At 57.1% G+C, this 21,386-nt stretch overlaps 1 protein-coding gene across 1 annotated transcript; it reads left to right on the top strand.

Annotated features, from left to right (window-relative positions):
• The first annotated feature begins 45 nt into the window (after nt 1-45).
• GGA1 (golgi associated, gamma adaptin ear containing, ARF binding protein 1) lies at nt 46-20,630 on the top strand. The gene is made up of 17 exons (XM_039487306.1): nt 46-256; nt 4,534-4,618; nt 6,778-6,853; nt 7,541-7,639; nt 8,206-8,329; nt 8,923-9,023; nt 10,669-10,749; nt 11,317-11,454; nt 11,628-11,709; nt 12,193-12,300; nt 12,654-12,809; nt 13,904-13,959; nt 18,440-18,612; nt 18,735-19,024; nt 19,226-19,395; nt 20,037-20,147; nt 20,367-20,630. Exons 1-17 carry the CDS (start codon nt 226-228, stop codon nt 20,475-20,477), a joined length of 1,992 nt encoding a protein of 663 aa, XP_039343240.1. The 5' UTR covers nt 46-225; the 3' UTR covers nt 20,478-20,630.
• The last annotated feature ends 756 nt before the right edge of the window (nt 20,631-21,386 follow it).

Here is a 21,386-nt window from a genome sequence, read left to right on the forward strand (position 1 = left end):
TGGTTTCCGGCGCTGACGCGCTAGGGGAGGTGGCGCTCTAGCGGAAGGCTGAGCGGCTTTGTGATTCCCGAGACGCTCTATGCGGACGTGGGGAGCTCTATGGTCTCCGTAGCGGCGCTCTAGACTGTTCTCCCCGATCTCGATGGCTCCGCGCCGCCGGGCCGGGAGGGCGGAAGGGACGTTGCCCTTTTAAGTCAAGGGGCGGCGGGGGCCGCATGAGCCGACATGGAGCCGGACACGCTGGAGTCGTGGATCAGTGAGTGGGGCTGGGGGGCAACGGGGCCCTACGCGCGGATACCCGCGGCCCTGCCGCCCGGGGATCCGGATCAACCCCCCTCCTCCGTCCGTCAGCGCCACAGTGTGATCCGGATCAACCCCCCTCACCATCCGTCCGTCAGCGCCACAGTGTGATCCGGATCAACCCCCCTCACCATCCGTCCGTCAGCGCCACAGTGTGATCCGGATCAACCCCCCTTACCATCCGTCCGTCAGCGCCACAGTGTGATCCGGATCAACCCCCCTCACCATCCGTCCGTCAGCGCCACAGTGTGATCCGGATCAACCCCCCTCACCATCCGTCCGTCAGCGCCACAGTGTGATCCGGATCAACCCCCTCTCATCACTCCCTCGTCAGCGCCACAGTGTGATCCGGATCTACCCCCTCTCATCACTCCCTCGTCAGCGCCACAGTGTGATCCGGATCAACCCCCTCTCATCACTCCCTCGTCAGCGCCACAGTGTGATCCGGATCAACCCCCCTCACCATCCGTCCGTCAGCGCCACAGTGTGATCCGGATCAACCCCCCTCACCATCCGTCCGTCAGCGCCACAGTGTGATCCGGATCAACCCCCTTCACCATCCCCCCATCAGCGCCACAGTGTGATCCGGATCAACCCCCCTCACCATCCCTCTGTCAGCGCCACAGTGTGATCCGGATCAACTCCCCTCAGCACTCCCTCGTCAGCGCCAGTGTGATCCGGATCAACCCCCTCCCCGTCCCTTATTGTTCCAGATCAGCTGGGCTGTCCACCCCTGGCAGACCAGAGAGCCCCTGGCAGACCAGAGAGCCCACCTCACTGCCTGGCCCCCAGCCGCCTGGCCTCTACCCCCCCAAATGCACCTACTCCTGCCATGATCAGTTCCACCCCCAACTCTGATCTGTGGGGTGTCAGTGTCCCTCTCTTTTAGGCTTGTTCTCAAGCCACTGCACCCTCATACACAGTTTGTTATCCTGTTCATGTTAACTTGTGCTCCTCCGTCTCTTTGTTGTGTGCACCTGTTGTCTCTCAATCATATGTTTTAGATTATAAACTCTTTGGGCAGGGATTCTCCTTTCATATGTGTGTGCAGTGCCTAGTGCAGTGGAGCCTTAATGTCTGGTTGGGGCCTCGGTACTGCCACAATACAGATCCACCTGCCACCCACACTCTGATCCAGATCCAGTCCCATCATTCATTTATGCTCTCATTAATGAAGGATAATGGAGTGGACAGTATGCTTATAAAATTTGTGGATTATGCCAAATTGGGAGGGGTTCCAAGCAGGTTGCAGGACAGGATTAGAATTCAAAAGTACCATGGCAAAGTAGAGAATTGGTCTGAAATCAACAAGATGAAATTCCATAAAGACAAATGCAAAGTACCTCAGGAAGGAAAAATCAAATGTACAACTACAAAATAGGGAGAAACTGACTGGGTGGTAGCACTACTGAAGAGGATCTAGCGGGCTTTAGTGGATCACAAATTGAATATGACTCAACAGTGTGATGCAGTTGTGAAAAGAGCTAATGTCATTTGGGGTGTATGAATAGGAGTGTCGTATATAAGGCCTTGTCTACACTACCGGGGGGGAGATAGATCTAAGTTACATGAATAACGTAGCTGAAGTTGACTTATTTGATCTACTTACTGTGGGGTCCATGCTACGCTATGTTGACGGGAGACGACGCCCCTTGCGCTTCTCGTTCACTAGACCCGCTAAATCGACCGCCAATGCATCAATTGCCACACATCAGTTAGTGTAGACAAGCCCTTAGACACAGGAAGTAATTGTACTGCTGTACTCTGCGCAGGTGAGGCCCCAGCTGGAGTACTGGGTCCAATTTTGGGTGGCATACTTTAGGAAGGATATAGACCAATTGGATAGCCCCCAGAGGACAGCAACAAAAATTATAAAAGGTTTTGAAAACCTGACCTGTGAGGAAAGGTTAAAGAAACTGGGCATGTTTATACTTGAGAAAAGAAGACTGAGGGGGGACCTGGTAACAGTTGTCCAGTATATTAAGGGCTGTTGTAAAGCGGATGGTGGTCAATTGTTCTCCATGTCCACTGAAGGTAGGACAAGAAGTAATGGGCTTAATCTGCAGCAAGGGAGATTTAGGTTAGATAGTAGGAAAAACTTTCTAACTGGAAAGGTAGTTAAGCTCTGGAACAGGTTTCCAAGGGAGGTTGTGAAATCCCCACCATTGGAGGTTTAAGAACAGGCTGGACAAACACCTGTCAGGGATGGTCTAGGTCAGGGGTCGGCAACCTTTCAGAAGTGCTGTGCCAAGTCTTTATTTATTCACTCTAATTTAAGGTTTCACATGCCAGTCATACAGTTTAACGTTTTTAGAAGGTCTCTTTCTATAAGTCTATATTATATAACTAAACTATTCTTGTATATAAAGTAAACAAGGTTTTCAAAATGTTTAAGAAGCTTCATTTAAAATTAAATTAAAATATTGATCTTACACCGCCAGCCTGCTCAGCTCGCTGCCAGCTTGGGGTTCTGTTCACCTAGGCCGACAGCCGGCTTAGCGGGGCCTGCGGCCGGGACGCCAGCTGGCAAGGGGCTGGCAGCGGGACCCCAGATCAGGGAGGGGGGGTTCAGGGCAGAGGGCTGGGGGTGTGTGGGAGTGCAGGGCAGAAGGCTGGGTGTGTGGGGGTTCAGGGCAGTGGGGGTTCAGAGCAGAGGGCAATGGGGGTGTGGGGGTTCGGGGTCAGGGCTGGGGTGTGGGGTATAGGGCAGAGGGCTGGGGTTCAGGGGTCAGGGCAGAGGGTTGGGGGTGTGGGGCATGCAGGACAAAAGGCTGGGTGTGTGGGGGTTCAAGGGTCAGGGCAGAGGGCTGGGGGTGTAGGGAAGAAGGCTGGGGTGGGGTTCAGGGTCAGGGGTGGGGATGTAGGGCAGAAGTCTGGGTGTGTGGGGAGGGTTCAGGGCAGAGGGCTGGGGGTGTGTGGGAATGCAGGGCAGAAGGCTGGGTGTGGGGGGGGTTCAGGGCAGTGGGGGTGTGGGGGGGTTCAGAGCAGAGGGCAATACGGGTGGGGGTGGTGTAAGGCAGAGGGCAGGGGTGTGGGGTTCAGGGGTCAGGGCTGGGGTGTGGGGTATAGGGCAGAGGGCTGGGGTTCAGGGTCAGGGCAGAGGGTTGGGGTGTGGGGCGTGCAGGACAAAAGGCGGGGGGTGGGGAGCGGTTCCAGGGTCAGGGCAGAGGGGTGGGGGGGTTGGGGGTGTAGGGTAGAAGGCTGGGAGTGGGGTTCAGGGTCAGGGCTGGGGTGTGGGGGTGCAGGGCAGAAGGCTGGGAGTGGGGTTCAGGGTTCAGGCAGAGGGCTGGGGGTGTAGGGCCGAGGGCTGGGGGTTCAGGGGTCAGGGCAGAGGGCTGGGGAGGGGTGGGGGTGCAGTGCAAAAGGCTGGGTGTGGGGGGGGTTCAGGGGTCAGGCAAGAGGGCTGGGGTGCTTGGCTCTTGGGGGTGTTCCCAGCCCCCTGCCCTGAGCAGCTCATGGCAGGGGGCTGGAAGGGATATGCCCTGCTCCACCCCGTTCCCCAAGGGCCTGTCCCTACCTCTTCTCTGCCTCCTCTATGGAGCAGCGAGCAGGCTGCCACTTTTCCCCCTCCCCCTTGCAAGGGCCATCAGCTGATTGGCACCAGGAAGGAGAGGAGGAGGGGCAGGAAAGCAGCACGCTGTGGGAAGAAGCCGGGAAGGGGGAAGCTTGGCTGCCGCAGGACCAAGCTTCTACCTCCCGCCCCCGCACAGGGGAGAGCGGTGGACAGGGGGGCTGAGGGGGGCTGGGGGCCGGGACCACGGCAGGCAGCAGCGTGCCACTCAAAATCGGCTTGCATGCTGTGTTTGGCACGCATGCTGTAGGTTGCCGACCCCTGGTCTAGGTTTACTTGGGCCTGCCTCAGTGCAGGGGGCTGAAGTTGATGACTTCTCAAGGTTCTTTCTAGCGCTACATTTCTAGCGCTGATTCTCTGTGGGGTGGCTCTGATCCCCTCCCCATCTTCTCCTGCAAGTAATGTTTGCAAACTTCCTGCCATGGTATTTCATTAACTTCCATCTCAGTTCCAGTTTTGACTCCTTTGGGGGAGGCATGTGGAAGGTCTGCTCTCCCCTCAGTGTGAACCTCTGTTAATGCAGCTTGTGAAAGGCCAGACTCCTGAGTTAGTGGGTGGCATTGGTATTACACCCCACCCTTACAACCTGTGTGGCTGATCCTCGCTGGGTGGGAGATTCTCTTTCTGACAGGATACTCTCTTTTCTTCTCTCTCACATCCAGACAGGGCTACGAATCCTCTCAACAAGGAACTGGACTGGGACAGCATCAATGCTTTCTGTGAGCAGCTGAATAAGGAGCTAGAAGGGTGAGTACACTCCTTCTCCTTCCTCCCGCTAATACAGCGGCTCTCAACCTTTTCAGACCACTGTATCCCTTTCAGGAGTCTGATTTGTCTTGGGTACCCACGAGTTACACCTCACTTACAAACTACTTGCTTACAAAATCAGACATAAAAATACAAAAGTGTCACAGCCACTATTACTGAAAAATTGCTGACTTTCTCATGTTTACCATGTAATTATAAAATAACTCAATTGGAATATAAATGTTGTACTTACATTTCAGTGTATAGCACAGGGGTCGGCAACCTTTCAGAAGTGCTGTGTCGTGTCTTCATTTATTCACTCTCTTTTTAGGTTTCGCGTGCCAGTAATACATTGTAACGTTTTTAGAAGGTCTCTTTCTATAAGTCTATAATATATAACTAAACTATTGTTGAATGTAAAGTAAATAAGGTTTTTAAAATGTTTAAGAAGCTTCATTTAAAAATAAATTAAAATGCAGAGTCCCCTGGACCAGTGGCCAGGACCCGGGCAGCGTGAGTGCCACTGAAAATCAGCTCGCGTGCTGCCTTCGGCACCCGTGCCATAGGTTGCCTACCCCTGGTATAGCATATAGAGCAGTATAAACAAGTCATTGGCTGTATGAAATTTTAGTTTGTACTGACTTTGCTAGTGCTCTCTACAGAGCCGTCCCTTGGGTATGGCGAATCTTTGGCGACCTGCGCTTTGGGGGACCCCGTGGGCCGGTGTGATTGGCCAGAGCAGTCGGTCCCGGAAGTGACGGATTCATCACTTCCACTCCAGGCCCTGCACTGCCCTAGGGAAGTTCCTAGCACTCTCTATAGCCTGTTGTAAACTTAGACAAATATCTAGATGAGTTGATGTACCCCTGAAAGATCTCGGTGAACCTCCAGGGGTACACGTACCCCTGGTTGAGAACCACTGCTCTAACAGCTCCAGGTTACACACCTGGATTCCAAATGCACGATCTGGTAAGCTAAGCAAGGTCATTCTGAGTCTGTGCTTGGATCGGGGAGAACCTCTCAGGGAAAAGTCCTTCTGCTTCAGGAAATGGCATAAAAGCCCAGTGGGTGGCATTCTTTCTTCTCTCTAAGGCAGTACTGTGCCCTGCTCCTCTTCGGCTATCCCTCAGTGCCAAGGGGGTTCATTGGTGGGTTTTAAGTGGCTGTGGAGCCCAAGTGGTGCCCTGCAGATTTTCCCACAGAAGTGACAGGTGTAATTTTGGAGGAGACATAGTTGTTCTTTCCTCCTTTGTCCCTTCTCTGTCTCATGAGAACGTCTGTTCTCCTCAAAGTGAGCCGTGGCTTGGAGTATGGTGTGGCGCCGCTGTGTTATTTTCTGTGCCGTGTCCTCCCAGTTTGTTGGGTTGATGCCTCCCTTTTTAAGTATGTCTTTCAGGCGCTTCCGCTGTCCTCACGTGTTGTTTGGGGGAGGAGAGGGAGGATGTTGCTGCTCAAGGAGATGTAAAACTGAGGTCCTGGTTGCTTCTGACCTACGGCTCTTTTTGCAAGAACAGGAGTCCTGGCCAAATTCCTACAAGGATAGTAACATTCTGCCAACCTGAAAAGTTTCACACTGGGAGATCACTCTTCTCTTCCGCCCCCTTATGACTTTGCCGTGTAGCTTTGCTTGTGCAGAATCACAGCTACATTCCACCCCAGAGGCAGCTGCATTAGTGGGGCAGTGAAGGATTCCTACAGAGATTTGTACAGGACTTTGAGATCCTTTGGGATTAGAGATGCTCTAAGGCCCCATCAGTTAATTAATGAAGTTGCCGTGTGCTATTGAAACTAGCCCCTTTGCCCCAAGCACATTGAGGGGCCCCGTAAGGACTTTGTGCATACCCAGAGGTATGAGCAAGAGCTGTGTCCCCTGGAGAGATGCAGGTCCATTTCTCGTTAATAATAATACCTAGTCCTTATATAGAGGTTTTTCATCAAAAAAGATCTCAAGGTGCTTTACAATGGAAATCAGTATTATTGTCCCCATTTTATAGACGGGGAAACTGAGGCACTGACTGGGGAAGTGACTTTCCCCAAGGTCACCTAGCAGGCCAGAGGCACAGCCAGGAAATTAACTCAGTCTCCTGAGTCCCGGTCCAGTGCTGTATCCTTTAGGTCACACTGTCTCCCTACAACCACTGTGCTTTTTCCCCTTCCAGTCCTCCGCTTGCCACCCGACTTTTAGCTCACAAGATCCAGTCTCCGCAGGAATGGGAAGCCATCCAGGCCTTAACGGTAAGGGAGAGGCTCTCCAGACGGGTTAGACAGATTAAAGGCCAGGGCGGGGACTCTCCCGTATTGCTCAGCTAAAGCCCTGGTGCACCCAGGCTGTCGGGAAGGGCTGATAGAGCACTGCCCACGGGCTGAAGGTTGTTCCATCTCAGTTGAAGTGGAGGATCTTACCCCAGAGGGAATCAGTGGGAGTGGCTTGAATGGGCCTTGGATCAGGCCCCTCATAATCTAGTCCGAGCTAGTGCTATGAATGCCTCTGCTGTGAGCTCCCCTGTTTTCTGTGTCTCTGATGGATTTACCCCCAAACCACCACAACACACACTAACGTGAGCACGGGGGTTCACTGCCTGTCTCTGGGGTGGGGGAGGGAGCCCAGAGGACATTCCCACCAGCTGTTTCTCCCCTCCCATGGTCTTCTGTGTGGTTCAGGCAACCTCGTCTGCCTCTGCGCCCACCCTTTGTAGGGACAGATTGTTCCCTAGTCAGAAGGCTGGCACCTGTGATATGAAATGGAAAGGGGGAACCAGCCTGGCTGCATCAGAGGCACCCAGGGTCCCTCCCCGGTGACCCTGAGCCCACGAGCCAGGATGTGGGGCCTGCTTTCCCCTTCCCTCGTGCTGCGGGGTCAGTCCTGCCAAGGGGAGCCGGCTCCTCCGCCTGCTGCCCCTGACTCGGCCTCTGCTCTCTCAGGTGCTGGAGACCTGCATGAAGAACTGCGGCAAGCGCTTCCACGACGAGGTGGGCAAGTTCCGCTTCCTCAACGAGCTCATCAAGGTGGTGTCGCCCAAGGTGGGTGCCAGCGCCCCGTTGGCAGGGCAGGCTGTCAGGTGCCAGTGAGGGATAGAGAGAGAGGTGGAGCTGGGGTAGGGATTTCCCCCTCCCCTCCCTAACCTGTGCAGATCTACATTACCTGCTCTCGGTGTGCTCCCAAAGGAGGCCGTTGCTGGGAGTGAATGTATTGGGGGAGGAGGACTCGGTTTGCCTCCCTCTGTGTTCCACTGGGACATAGCAAGGCAGCTTCTCGTTGGCCACTATAAACTCCTCTACAGAGGAATCTCCCCATATGCACCTTCCCCCTGCTGGGAAAATGGGACATAAACTGGCCCTTCATCTCATGGTGTCTGAGGGCTGCCCCACACTGGCTGGTACTGCCTGGGATCTCATATAAACTCTGACCCTCAGGGCCTCACCCACCCTCCCAGCCCCCCTATGCTGGAGGCCAACCACAGTATGGGGCATGTTGCAAGGGCTGTTACTCACTTCCTCCTTCCCTTCCATTGTCCGTTGGGAGCCATCTCACTTCTCCCTGAGAGGTTGGCCGTGTATGGATCAGCTCTGCCCACCTCTCCCCTCAGTATCTAGGCAGCCGGACTCCTGAGAAGGTGAAGTTGAAAATCCTGGAGCTGATGTACAGCTGGACGCTGGGGCTGCCTCAGGAAGTGAAGATCACAGAGGCCTATCACATGCTGAAGAAACAAGGTGAGAGCCAGGTATCTCCTTTGGGGCAAGGGCCTTCCTCTGCTGTGGCAGAAGCTGGGTCCAGACTGGATTCTGGCCTTCTCCATGCTCGGGTCTGGTCTAGCCTCTGTATGGGCTGCGCAGTTCAGAGGCCGGAGGGAGCAAATGGGAACTTTAGCAATCCAGGCAAGAGGGGGAGAGTCACTGGTGGTCTGACCTGTGTGTGGGGTGAAGGGGTGATATCTGTCTTCCTCACCAGCCCCCCCTAGCAGATGTGGCTTCATAAGAGGTGGGGCCATAGGAATAATAGGGTTATGGCAGACCAGGACATGTGATTCATGGAATGACTGGGATGATTTCCTGCTAGTGGGGATTTGGAGACGCTGCAGACGATGCACGGCTGGAGCAGGGGGTGGGTGGATCATGCCCCCCACCTCCAACCCTGACGCAGAGCTGAATTGGACTGGCCAGAGGGAAAGAAGATGTCCATTGTGTGAAGCCTAGATCAGGGCTTCCTGGAGCGGGGTTAGCAGAAGAGCCATCTGGTAACCCCAGCACCGCTGCAGTGAGGTGAGGGCTGGGCCCGGTGATGTCTCTGCTCCTCTCCCCTGCAGGAATCGTGAAGAGCGACCCGAAGCTGCCGGACGAGGCTCCGTTGCCTCTGCCTCCCCCCCGGCCCAAGAACATCATCTTTGATGATGAGGAGAAGTCCAAGGTGAGGGCTCTGTGGGAGGAGGAGCAGAAGGCCTGGCCTTCCTGCGTCTGTGCTCACTCGTCTCCGTCCGTGGGGCTGGCTGGCGCAGCAACAAAACCAGGAGCTCGTTCGCCTGCTGTGTGCTGTGCTGAGGAAGGGGACGTGCTTAGGGCGTGATCCAAAGCAAACCAGTAGAGAGATTCCCACTGATTTCAGTGGGCTCTGAATCGGGCCCTTAAAGAGAGACTTCCTGTTTGACCTGTTGAACTTGCTGCTGCTGGATACTGATTAGGGCGATAGAATGGGGACTAGTATGACCTAGCATTGACACTCGTATGAATGAACAGCAGCTGCCAGAATATTACTGGGGCGATGGCTCCTCTTGCCACGTGGCATAAACTGATTGCAGCTCAGAGCGCAGACGCTGTTCCTCTCCCTCCCACCAGGACACGTATGGCCCAATTGTTTAACTCTTCCTTGAACCATCCAGCATCAGCCTCCCTCACAGCTGTGATACCAGACGGATAAGCCTCCGCTCTGGCAGTGCTGATGCTCTTACAATGGGGAAAGCTGGAATGAGGCTCCTGTGGCAGCAGCTCCATAGTCAAGGCTGTCCAGCCGTTTCCAGCTCTGCACAGGAGACTTGGCGAGAGGGTCCAGTGTTGATTGGACAAAGTGTTTGTAGAGAAGCGTCTGGAAAAGTCACCTCTTGTTGGAACAACTCCTTGGAGATGACTCCAAAGGGTGGGTGTGGCTGTGAGGGTGAGTGGATGAGTGTGAGAGGAGCTTTCAGAGTCCCTGTAGGAAGGGCACTGGGTCTGAAGCTAACAGAGAGAGCTTTACTCCCAGGGGGTTATTCATTGGCATTAACAAAGGCAATGCTTTAACGAGTCTGGGGCATGGCTAAACACACGAGTTGTGGCACTTGGATGATACTGGTAGAATTGAAGCTGAATCCCACCCTCCAGCGTGGACATAGTTATACCAGCGTAACTGTGGTGTGTGCTGACCTGTATAGCTATTCTCGTATGGGATAGGGAATAAGGTAGGCCGGTGTAAGCGCCTCTATCAGGGTATAAATGCAGCCACTCTAGGGGGTTGTGCTGCCACTCCTGGTACTAGGGAAAAGCCACGCCCCCAGCCAACATAGCTGTAGTAGGACCAAAAACTGTGTGTAGACTGGGCCTGAGGGAAAATCCCTTCTGTCAGGTGTCGCTTTTCTCTGTTAATCAGGTTTCACTTCCCCTGTGCTGGGGAAGTCGGTCTCTAGCTCCCCATACCGTCAGACAAGGCTGGAATTTCTAATGTAATAAAACAAGCCGGAAAAAAACGTGTCTGTGTGGCGTGTTGGGGGGGCCTTTGAGGTTCTTTAGTATGTATCAGAAAGAAGCACGCAAACAAAGGCACGAGCCCAGTTATGTTCCCCTTTGCCGCTCGCCTTTGAGGTCATTTGTGGCCCTTTAACTGGACTCTCAAACGTTCAGGGTCTTCCCTGTGCTGAGGGCGTGGGTGTTCCGTTCATCAGCGATGCCCCAGCCTTAGTTCTGTGTTCACAGAACAGTCTGTCCGGGAACCATCTGCTTTAGAGTGACCCCTGCTGCCAGCCACCCCGGCTTGGCATTGCCTCCTCTGCCCCAGTCCACGTGCCTCCCTGTCTCTCTTGCAGATGCTGGCTCGCCTGCTGAAAAGCTCCCATTCTGAGGACCTCCGGGCTGCCAACAAGCTCATCAAGGAAATGGTTCAGGAGGTGAATTTCCTCATACAGGCTGTCACCAGGGAAGGGGCGCTGGGGATTTATCCGCCGTCACCCCCCGGGGAGGAGAAGCCTGGCACAGGATGCAGAGAGGCCCTGGGATGGGGTGGAGCATATGGCCAGTGTGCTTGCATCCCCGTATTGACCTGGCAAGCAAGGGAGCCCACTTCCCATGACATCACGGGAGGGGCCAATAGAGGGGTGAGGAGAGAGATCCCTGGGATTTGGAAGCAAATTCTGCTTTCCCCAGTCAGGTGGAGGGGGACATGGGACATGGGCACAGAGGGTGTTCTTGGAGCACATACCCTGCTGTGGCACCCTCTGCTGGTGCAATCCTAGCCCCTGTGCCATGCAGTGGGTGCAGGATGGTCACCAGTGTAAACTGAATCTCTCCACCCACGCTGAAACCATTCCAGGAGGAGCCCCTCCCTGCCCTGCTCTCTCCAGATGTCATTCGAAGGGGGAGGCTGCTCTGTGCCCGCTGTCGTAGCCGTCCCAGTCCCAGCTTGTGGGGAGGGAGGACATCAGACCCCCCTCACCTATCTGCTCCTCCCGCTCCAGGACGAGAAGCGAATGGAGAAGATCTCCAAGCGTACAAACGCCATCGAGGAGGTGAACAACAACGTGAAGCTGCTGACGGAGATGGCAACCAACTACAGCGAGGGGGAGACAACGGAGAGCAGCGAGGACCTCATGAAGGTGAGGGCGGGGACTGCCCCAGAGTCACTTCCCTCTGTCTCCCACACCAGGGTGAGGTAGAGGGGCCCTAGGGTGAAGTGGGTTTTTACGCTGCAGCTCCTGCCATCTCCCTTTCCCCGTCCCCTCCTGAGCGCTTCCCCGCCGCCCACCTCCGCCCCCTTTCTCTCCCCCAGGAGCTGTACCAGCGCTGCGAGCGCATGAGGCCCATGCTCTTCCGGCTCGCCAGCGACACAGAGGACAACGACGAGGCGCTAGGTAGGCTGAGCCGCCCGCCACCGCAGCACAGCCCCCTTGCTAACTCCTCCGCCTCCCCTTCAGCTGTGTCCAACATTGCATTGCTATGCACCTCGTCCCCACCCTGCCCGCTGTGCCATCCCCCTGGGATGAGGGGGGCTGATCTGCAAGCGGGTGCTGGGGGAAGCCCAGCTGCGCGTCGGGCGTTGACAGACAGTGAATCGGGGGAACCTATGGTCACCCCTTAGGAACATGCCATTGAAAGTGTAATGGGGGAGGGGTGTGCGGCAGATTGGAGGATAACCTGGGCAATGAGCGATTGCTCTGGGGCATGGGGCTGCCATAACAAAGATGTCTTTGCCAAAGCAAAGCGTCAGTTCCCTGGCTCTCCTCTGCCCCAGTCTGTAGGGGGACAGGGAATGCCAGGGCCTGCACATGGCTGGGCTGCCACTTGACACCCCACCTCCTCTTCTGCCTTCAAATCCCCTGCCCCTTCTATTGCAGCGGAAATCCTGCAGGCCAATGACAACCTGACCCAGGTGATCAACCTGTACAAGCAGCTCGTGAGAGGAGAGGAGATCAATGGAGAGACTGTGGCTGGCCCCCTCCGAGGTGTGGAGCCCTCAAGGGGGGAGGGGAGTCAAGGGGGAGATCCAGCCAGGGGAGGTGGCAGTCAGGCGGCCCCAGGGGAGGTGGAAAGGTGCAGTTGGGGGCCTGGAGCAGGGTAACTGGGAGGCTGAGATGAGGAAGACACTTGATGAGCCAGGTGACATGCCAAAGGTGCTTTGGGAGGGGGAGATCAGAGACTGGGTGAGGCTGAAGCCAGAAGGGGGAGCAGAGAGGGGCGTGGGGGTAAGAAGGCAGATTGGTGACCAAGCCAGCTCCCAGCAGAGTGAGACGATTAGGGGAGGGACTTCTCTCTTTACAGCTGCTCAGTGATCAAAGCCTCTGTGTCTTCCCTACAGGCAGCACCTCAGCCCTCCTGGACCTGTCGGGACTGGACATGCCAGCGCCGGGCCCCTCCTACCCAGCCTTTCCCACCCTGTTGGGTGGCTCCATGCTCCCTGTGCCTGACCCAGCCAGCTCCGTCTCCCTGCTGGATGACGAGCTCATGTCTCTCGGTGAGGAGGGAGAAAACGCTGGGCTGTTACTGCGTGGTTTGCAGGCGGGCGGCGCCTTGAGGGGGGATAGCTGCTGCTGGGAAAGGCTGACGGTGTCTTGAGGGGGGGTATGTCTGCACTGCAGCTGGCAGCGAGCTCCCCGCCTGGGCAGGGCAGTCAGACTGGCACTAGGGGGGCTCAAGCTATCGTGCTGCAAATAGCAGTGGGGACATTGTGGCTCTGGCGGAGACTCAGGCTGGTGCCCCGAGCTCAGAGCCAGGGGTCACGTGGGCATAAGAGCCTGAGCGGCAACATCCACACTGCTACTGTTAGCTCTCGGCCCCGCTAGCGCCAGTCTGTCTACTCAGGCTGGGAGTGTAGACACATCCTGGCAGGCCGAGAGGTTACTGCTCCGCACTGCCCCGTGGGAAACCCCCGTTCGCTTCTGAGTCTTCGTGCCATGCGAGCACCTGGGCCCTTCGCAAGCAGCTCTCGTTTCCTAGAATGCAGTAAACCTCTTGTGCGCAGACACAAGGTAGCACAGGAGCTAATGGTTACGAACACAGAGGGGTTGGGGATCTCCGCCCGGGGCCCCCACTCCGTTGCTGGGGCTGCTGATGTCCCGGGGAGCTGCCTTGTACAGATATGTTGCCAACAGACACTGCAGGCAGCCGATGCAGAGTAGATCCCAGGGAATGCAGCTCCCAAGGAGGCTGCTATGGGACATAGGCTCATAAATCACTTAGGGGCTTTGGAAGATGTTCCCTTTAGTGATTGTCCTCTGTCTGCCTCGGGGGGTAGGATCGCTAAGTGACGTTAGCGCTCTCCTTTTGAGGGGCCACCTTGTGCCATTGACTCTCTTGGGTCCCTGCCTGTCCCCTGTGTGCTGAAGGGCAACTGAGTAGCCTGCAACCAGAGAAAGAAGCTGATGGGGAGTGACCAGACCTGATGGGGTGGAAACTAGGGGCACTTTGCTTTCTTCCCGGCCCTCCATCCCTGCATGTCTTCCCCACCCCACCCAGCTCTGATTGGCAGCTGCCCACCTCGCAGGCTGTCATCCCCGCTTCAGTTAACCGCAGGGCTCTTTTCTCATGTCGGCTCTTTTCTTCTCACAGGACTGAATGACCCGGCCCCCCAGGCTGGGGACAGCAGCGGCTGGAACAGTTTCCAGGTAACGGCCTCAGAGCAGAGGGGCAGTAGTTTGTGAGCGGGTGGAAGAGACTGTGAAGATGAGGCATCATGGTTACATGGGGCAGTGGTGTATACGCACTGGGAATGGTGGGGCAGCGCGTGGGATAGAGGGGGTGGTGCTGCATATGTGTTGGGGACGGGAGGAGTGTATGTGAGAGGGAGTGCGGTGTGTGGGGCACGGGGGTTGTGGCATGTGACGGATGGCAGTGCGCATGGGGCAGAGGGGGAGCTGGGTGTGCATAGGCGCCGGGTTATATGGGCTCCAGGAGCCCCAGCCCCAGGAATATTCAGGGCTGGGGGCTGTGCTCCACCAATATCTGGAGCTGGATTTCTCCCCTGGCCCTGCCTGGAGCAGGCACCGGCCCCTGGCTGCCACTACCACCACCCCCAGCCCCGGAGCATCCCCGCCCACCCAGTAGCGTAGTGGGGTGGAAGGGGGGAAGCAGCCGCTCCCTTTTGAGCACATTTTACAAAATCAGCACCTTTCCAGGCAGCCAGCACTGGGCTCCGGACTTGGAGTCCGGACCGGGTTTTGCATGTGGCTGCCAGCTGGCTCTGGGCTCTGCACTGCCGGGGGCTGCAGGCAGGTCGGCTGGTTGCGGGGCTCCCCAGGGGTGAGGAGGAGGAGGCGCCCATCCGCTCGCAGCTGCCCAGTTCCCTGAGCCGGCCGGGGTGGGCTCTGCCGGGAGGGGCCGCAGGGCAGCCCCCCCAAGTGCAGCGGGGGACTGAGGAGCAGCAGCCCCGTGCAGAGCAAGGCAGCCATGCGGCAGGCAAGGGGGCTCTGAAGCTCAGCTGGTGCCCGTGGAGAGGGAAGGAAAAGGGGGGGGGGTGTTTTTTTCTCCTGGTCTTTCTTCAGCGGAGGGGGCTGAGGGATCAGCAGGGCCAGGAGGCAAAGGAGCGACTTTGGGTTATTCCCCCCCCCCCCACTTACCCTCCCTCAGTGTTGCACCTGGGGCTGTGAAACGGTGCTTAGTGCAGCTTGTGAAGGGGGTGGGGGTAAAGGTGCTTTAAGGTGCCAGTTGTGTCTCCTCAGTCTCACTGCTGACTGCAGTGCTCTATAGGAGTTTTCAATTACCTGCTAAATGCTTCCGCAATGCCACCTTTTCACTCCACTACATCCTGAATAGTGGGGACTGGGGGCGGGGGATGGGGGGAGTGTAGCTGATGCCAATTTGAGGTGAATAGTCTCTTGGCCAGATTCTACTGCGTTTATGGTGCTTTGTGCCATGGGCTGGAGCAAAGTGGCTGGTGGATAACCAGGAATCTGGTTAATAATTGTTCTCTAAATTCAGCTTTCTTCTTTCTCTCTCTCTGAATTATCATTAATTCAAAATAGTAGCGTGCAAGCTGACTGGATAATGATAATAGCATAATCTCTTGTTATAGCACTGTAAACCCTACTACCTGATTAGTAATTGGATATGTTGGCTGGCACCTTTTTTTACGTGTTCGCTCCCCCTGATGTTAGAACCTGGCTACACCACTGGGAAGGGGAGCTTCCTAGACCTGTGCAGCTGGGGCTTAGGTGAATTTTGTGATACTGTGCCCCTCCCCAGCTACCACCCTGCAGTCCCCACTCCTGCACCATGCTGGGCAAGGGGCAGCCCCATCCCCAGTGAGGCTATGGTGAGGGGTGGCAGCAGGGGAGGCCACACGTGATGGCAACCTCCCCCCTCGGTACCCACCATAGGGGAGGCGAGTGGGCTTTCTGGACCTGAGAGGGACCCTAGGAGCATGTGCAGTGACTGGGGGGGAGAGGAGGTGTCCCTCCCCTGGAGCTTGCTGCAGCCAGGGAGGGTGGAGGGGAGTCCTCTCTGGCCCTAGCCCTGGGGCAGCCTGTCTGCACCCCAAGTTCCTTATCCCCAGCCCTGCCCCAGAGTCCTCACCTGATGGGAAAAACACGCTACTTAAATTTGGTGGTCAATTTAAAGTATCCTAGAATATCAGGGTTTGAAGGGACCTCAGGAGGTATCTAGTCCAACCTCCTGCTCAAAGCAAGACCAATTCCCAACTAAATCATCCCAGCCAGGGCTTTGTCAAGCCGGGCCTTAAAAACCTCTAAGGAAGGAGATTCCACCACCTCCCTAGGTAACCCATTCCAGTGCTTCACCACCCTCTTAGTGAAAAAGTTTTTCTTAATATCCAACCTAAACCTCCCCCACTGCAACTTGAGACCATTACTCCTTGTTCTGTCCTCTGCTACCACTGAGAACAGTCTAGATCCATCCTCTTTGGAACCCTCTTTCAGGTAGCTGAAAGCAGCTATCAAATCCACCCTCATTCTTCTCTTCTGCAGACTAAACAATCCCAGTTCCCTCAGCCTCTCCTCAGAAGTCATGTGCTCCAGCCCCCTAATCATTTTTGTTGCCCTCCACTGGACTCTCCAATTTTTCCACATCCTTCTTTGCAATGTGGGGCCCAAAACTGGACATAGTACTCTAGATGAGGCCTCACCAATGTTGAATAGAGGAGAATGATCATGTCTCTCGATCTGCTGGCAATGCCCCTACTTATACAGCCCAAAATGCTGTTAGCCTTCTTGACAAAGGCCAGAGGAGGGAGTGTCAGTGCCTGTGCGGACTTCCGGGAAGCGCATGGTGTGGAAGGGGATGCTGGGATGCTCTGGAACCACTCCTTCAAAGCCAGTCAGGACTCTGGGGGAGCCTCCTCTCTGAGCAGACTGTCTCCAGGGCAAGAAGCTTACACCTTCCTGGGTCTGACCTCAGAGCATTCAGCATGCTCTTCCACACTGTGTGCTTTCCGCAGTGAGTCCGCCCAGGCTGGTCCTGGGGCAACCAGAGGTCCCTGCACCCCAACTCCGCAGTCAGACATGACTCTCAGCCAGCCGGTAAAACAGAAGGTTTATTAGATGACAGGATCACAGTCTAGAACAGAGCTTGTGGGTACAGAAAACAGGACCCCTCAGTCAGGTCCATCTTGGGGGGTGGGGAGCCCAGACCCAGGTTCTGGGCCTCTCCCCATTTCTCCAGCCAGCTCCAAACTGACACTCCCTCCTCTGGCCTTTGTGTCTCGATTCCGGACAAGGAGGCCACCTGATCTTTGTCCCCAACACCTTCAGTTGGCACCTTGCAGAGGAAGCTGAGGCACCCACACAGTATTCAGAGAAAATATTAAGAACATTCCCACTTCATCACAACAGGTGCAACAAAATATAATACTGTATATTGAAGTAGGCAAGTGCTGCTTCTGACTTTCCACTTTTAATTGACCCTTGTAATCTTGTGGCACTGACGTGTTGTAGCTTCATTTTATATCGGCTTACAGGGCAGGAGCGGGGGGGTGGGGGAGAGGCACCATTTTGGGCCCCACCAAAAATTATACAAACTTGCCGCCTATGTGCGTGTGAGATGGGGATGGAAGTATATGGGGCATGAGGGTGTGGCATGTGTGACAGAGATGGCGGCGCATGTGACATGGATGGCAGTGTGTGGGGCACGGGGAGTGCAGAGTGCGTGACAGGGATGGTGGCGTTGAGAGGGGAGCGGTGCGTGACACAGACGGCAGCGTGTGGCGCAGAGGGGAGCGGCGTGTGCGATGGAGATGGTGGCATGTGGGGCAGAGCAGAGCGGCGTGTGTGACGTGGACTGTGGTGTGTGGGGCAGAGGGGTGTGCGGTGTCTGTGACAGTGACTGCGCTGTGGGGCAGAGGGGGGAGCGGCATGTGTGACATGGATGGCCTTGTGTGGGGCACGGGTGTGGCGTGGGTGATGTGGACGGTTGGGTGTGTGGGGGGTAGAAGGGGATGCCATGTGTGACTGGGATGGTGGTGTGTGGGGCACAGGGAGTGTGGTGTGTGTGATGGGGACAGTGGTGTGTGGGGCAGAGTGGAATGCGGCGTGGGTGAAGGGGACGGCGGTGTGTGGCAGAGGGGAGTGCGGGCGTCTGTGACGGGACGGCCGTGTGTGGGGCAGAGGGGAGGCGGGCCTGTGACGGGGACGGCCGTGTGTGGGGCAGAGGGGAGTGCGGCGTCTGTGACGGGGGACGGCCGGGTGTGGGGCAGAGGGGAGTGCGGCGTCTGTGACGGGGACGGCCGTGTGTGGGGCAGAGGGGAGTGCGGCGTGTGTGACGGGGACGGCCGTGTGTGGGGCAGAGGGGAGTGCGGCGTGTGTGACGGGGACGGCGGTGTGTGGGGCAGAGGGGAGTGCGGCGTCTGTGACGGGGACGGCGGTGTGTGGGGCAGAGGGGAGTGCGGCGTCTGTGACGGGGACGGCGGTGTGTGGGGCAGAGGGGAGTGCGGCGTCTGTGACGGGGACGGCGGTGTGTGGGGCAGAGGGGAGTGTGGCGTGTGTGATGGGGACGGCGGTGTGTGGGGCAGAGGACCTGTGCAGGTAGCAGCAGCACCCAGAGTGCTGGGGAGCAGTGTTGTACAAACCCCAGGCACAGGCTGGCTGTTGGGCCAGGTCTGTCCCTTGCTGTAGTGCCCTCTGGCTGTCATTGCAGGATAGCAGTGAGCCCAGCCTGCCCTCCGTCCCAGCTGCTCCGGCACATAAAGCAGAGGCAGGAACACCCGCCCCGGGCCCTTCCCCTCTCACCAGTGGCCTGGATGACCTGGATCTGCTGGGGAAGACTCTGTTACAACAGTCCCTGCCTCCAGAGTCACAGCAAGTCCGATGGTAAGAGCCAGGGCCAGGATCGGGGGTGAGGAACGGACGGGATCAGCCGGCCTTTCCTTTGCCCTCTTCCAAGCACCATGCCTTGTTCCGATGGCCTGCTCCCTTATCTCTTCCACCCCCAGGGAGAAGCAGCCGCCCCCCCGGCTCACATTACGGGACCTCCAGAACAAGACAAGCTCTGGCACCTCAGTGACTGCCACCAGTAGCACCCCCACCCTGCTCCGGAGCATCTCCTCGAGCCCTGCGGCCCCCCTACCACCGCCTTTGGAGCAGCCTGCCCCTGCCACGCTTCCGAGAACCACCCCCACGCCAGCCGGAGCTATGCCGCCCCCGCTGGGGCTCGCCACTCCCACATCCCCCCAGGAGATCTCGCTGGCGAACATCACAGTGCCTCTGGAGTCTATCAAACCGAGTGAGTGAGGGGCACCGCTGGCTGGGGGCAGCAAGGTTATAAGGAATCCTCACCTAACTGGGTCTAGGAGAGGGCCCACGGGGTTGGTTGTCCCGTCTGGGGATTTCCATCAGTCCCATGTCTGTGTAGCATGATAGGCTCCACCCAGTGCCCATCTCTCTGCTCCTACTGATGCTGTTCCCTGGTCTCCTCTCCCTGAAGGCAGCATCCTCCCAGTGACAGTCTACGACCAGCACGGCTTCCGGGTCCTCTTCCACTTTGCCCGAGACTCTCTGCCCGAGCGGCCTGACATACTGGTGGTGGTGATCTCCATGCTCAGCACAGCCCCGCTGCCCATCCGCAACATCATTTTTCAGTCTGCCGTCCCCAAGGTAGTGTCCCCAGGACCGGGGGAGGAGAAGGCTGGATCCTCTTGGGGGGTGGGATTGGGGAGGTTTTTACTGCTCCTGACCCAATCTTGGGAGCTTGCAAAGGTTGTATTTCTTTCCCCCCCGCACAAACCCCAGATCCTCAGTCTATTTATGCACACTGCAGTGAAGGCAGATTTGGGGTGGGGAGGGCTCCAAGCTGGGGGCTGAGTTCATTCCTTCTCTTCTCCCCACCCCACTGCTAATAGCTGTGTTCCTCCGTACCCGGTGGATGGAAATCTCTGGTCCAGGGGCCAAGCATGATCCAGTGGAGAGGGCCAGGAGGTCCGGGCTGTAGTCCCAGCTCTGCCGCTGACCTGCTGGGTGACCTTGGCAAGTCACTTCCCCTCAGCGTGTCTCTCTGTAAAGCAGGGCGACGATGTGTCACTGGCCTCTGGGAAGTGCTGTGAGAGGGCTGCGGGAGAGCTAGGTTAGTAGCGAGGGCTGGGAGTGACTGAGCGCCCTCTGGGGAGTTTCTGACTCGGGTGGCTGGGTGGGGGTGCCTGCCCTCATGGGGCAGAGTCTATGCTCAGATTTAGACAGCTGGGCCCTATCATCCTCCTTTGGGGATATCGGACGGTGACGCCCCCGGCCTCTCACCACAGGTGATGAAGGTCAAGCTACAGCCACCCTCGGGGACAGAGCTCCCGGCGTTTAACCCCATCGTCCACCCGACTGCCATCACCCAAGTCCTGCTGCTTGCCAACCCGCAGAAGGTAAGGGCACCTCCCCTGCTGCACAGAGCCCCCTGAGGCGAGCGTCTCCCTGCGCTGCTCTGGGATGGGGCTGGCGCCTCTCTCCCTGACCTGCAGCTCCCTCTCTCGTTCCCATGCTCACTCCAGCTCTCCCGAGCCCCTTCCGCCCTCCTATGTGTGGGTCTCTCAAACCACATCCCCCAGCCCCACCTCCTGACCGCGTTTCCCTTCTCTTGCCAGGAGAAAGTGAGACTACGATACAAGCTGACCTTCACCATGGGGGAGCAAACCTACAATGAAATGGGGGACGTGGACCAGTTCCCCCCTCCAGAGTCCTGGGGCAGCCTCTAGGGCCACGAGAAGGGTGCTTTTCCCGAATCCCAAGGACTCCGCATGCCTGCAGGACTGGAGTCCCCTGGGGCCGGCGCGTGGACTCTGAAACTAGCCACTGGGGCCAGGGGGCAGCAGCCGTGTATGTGAAGGCCTGCGGATGAGAGCCGAGCCAAGAGAAGGAGGGTGTCGGCTCAGTACAGGGTGGGGGACCGGCATGGAGCAAGAAGCTGCTCTGACCGTCTTCCCTGCTCTTGTAATCCAGCCTCCCCTCCTGCTTCTCTTCTAACCCCGCTTCCCCTTCAGCATTAGGCGTAATGGTCAGCTGAGAGCAACACTAACAAACCCTGGCCTGGGGGGCAGAATCCAGGGATCCTCTTCTGATGTAGGGCCTTTGCTGCTCCTGACCCCCATCTGCTTCAGACTCCCCATCCCTACTCCTAGCAAACTCCACTCTGAGACCTCTGAGTGTAACTCTTTGGGGGCTCCCCCTTTGCAGCCGGGCCCCAAGTTGTCTCTCCCCACCCCGTCATGATTCCCTACCCACGGTGGGATCACCTCGAGAAACCGTGTGGAGCAAGGCTGAATGGGCTGGGCGAGGGGCCCTGACCTCCCTTCACCGCAGAGCAGGCATCCGTCCCTGCTGGGGGCAGGATTCCCAGAGTCCTTGGCTCCCGCCCAGGGGCAGAGCGATGCTGGGGAGGCTGGCTGCTCTGTGACACTGAGCCTGTGTAATGCCAGCAGGGAGCTCTTCAGTTCCATGGCACCCAGGCTGCATCCTGGCTCCCAGCCACTGACTCAAGCCCGGGGAGGGGGTTCTGGAACTGGCCATGCCCCGTCAGACCGTGTCCCATTGCAGCAAGTGGTCAGGGTCATGGTGGGGGCGGGGGGCAACACGCCGTATGCGAGAAGGACTAGCAAGAAAGCAGC

This window comes from Mauremys reevesii, linkage group 1 (assembly GCF_016161935.1).
Source record: "Mauremys reevesii isolate NIE-2019 linkage group 1, ASM1616193v1, whole genome shotgun sequence".
Taxonomy (NCBI): Eukaryota; Metazoa; Chordata; order Testudines; family Geoemydidae; genus Mauremys; species Mauremys reevesii.

Bases quoted from the DNA above. Each gene is read 5' to 3' on its own strand.
- GGA1 (XM_039487306.1), top strand. From the start codon at position 226: ATGGAGCCGGACACGCTGGAGTCGTGGATCA. The intron at 8,330-8,922 runs GTGAGAGCCAGG...TCTCCCCTGCAG, and splicing joins TCACATGCTGAAGAAACAAG to GAATCGTGAAGAGCGACCCG. The intron at 11,710-12,192 runs GTAGGCTGAGCC...CTTCTATTGCAG, and splicing joins GGACAACGACGAGGCGCTAG to CGGAAATCCTGCAGGCCAAT.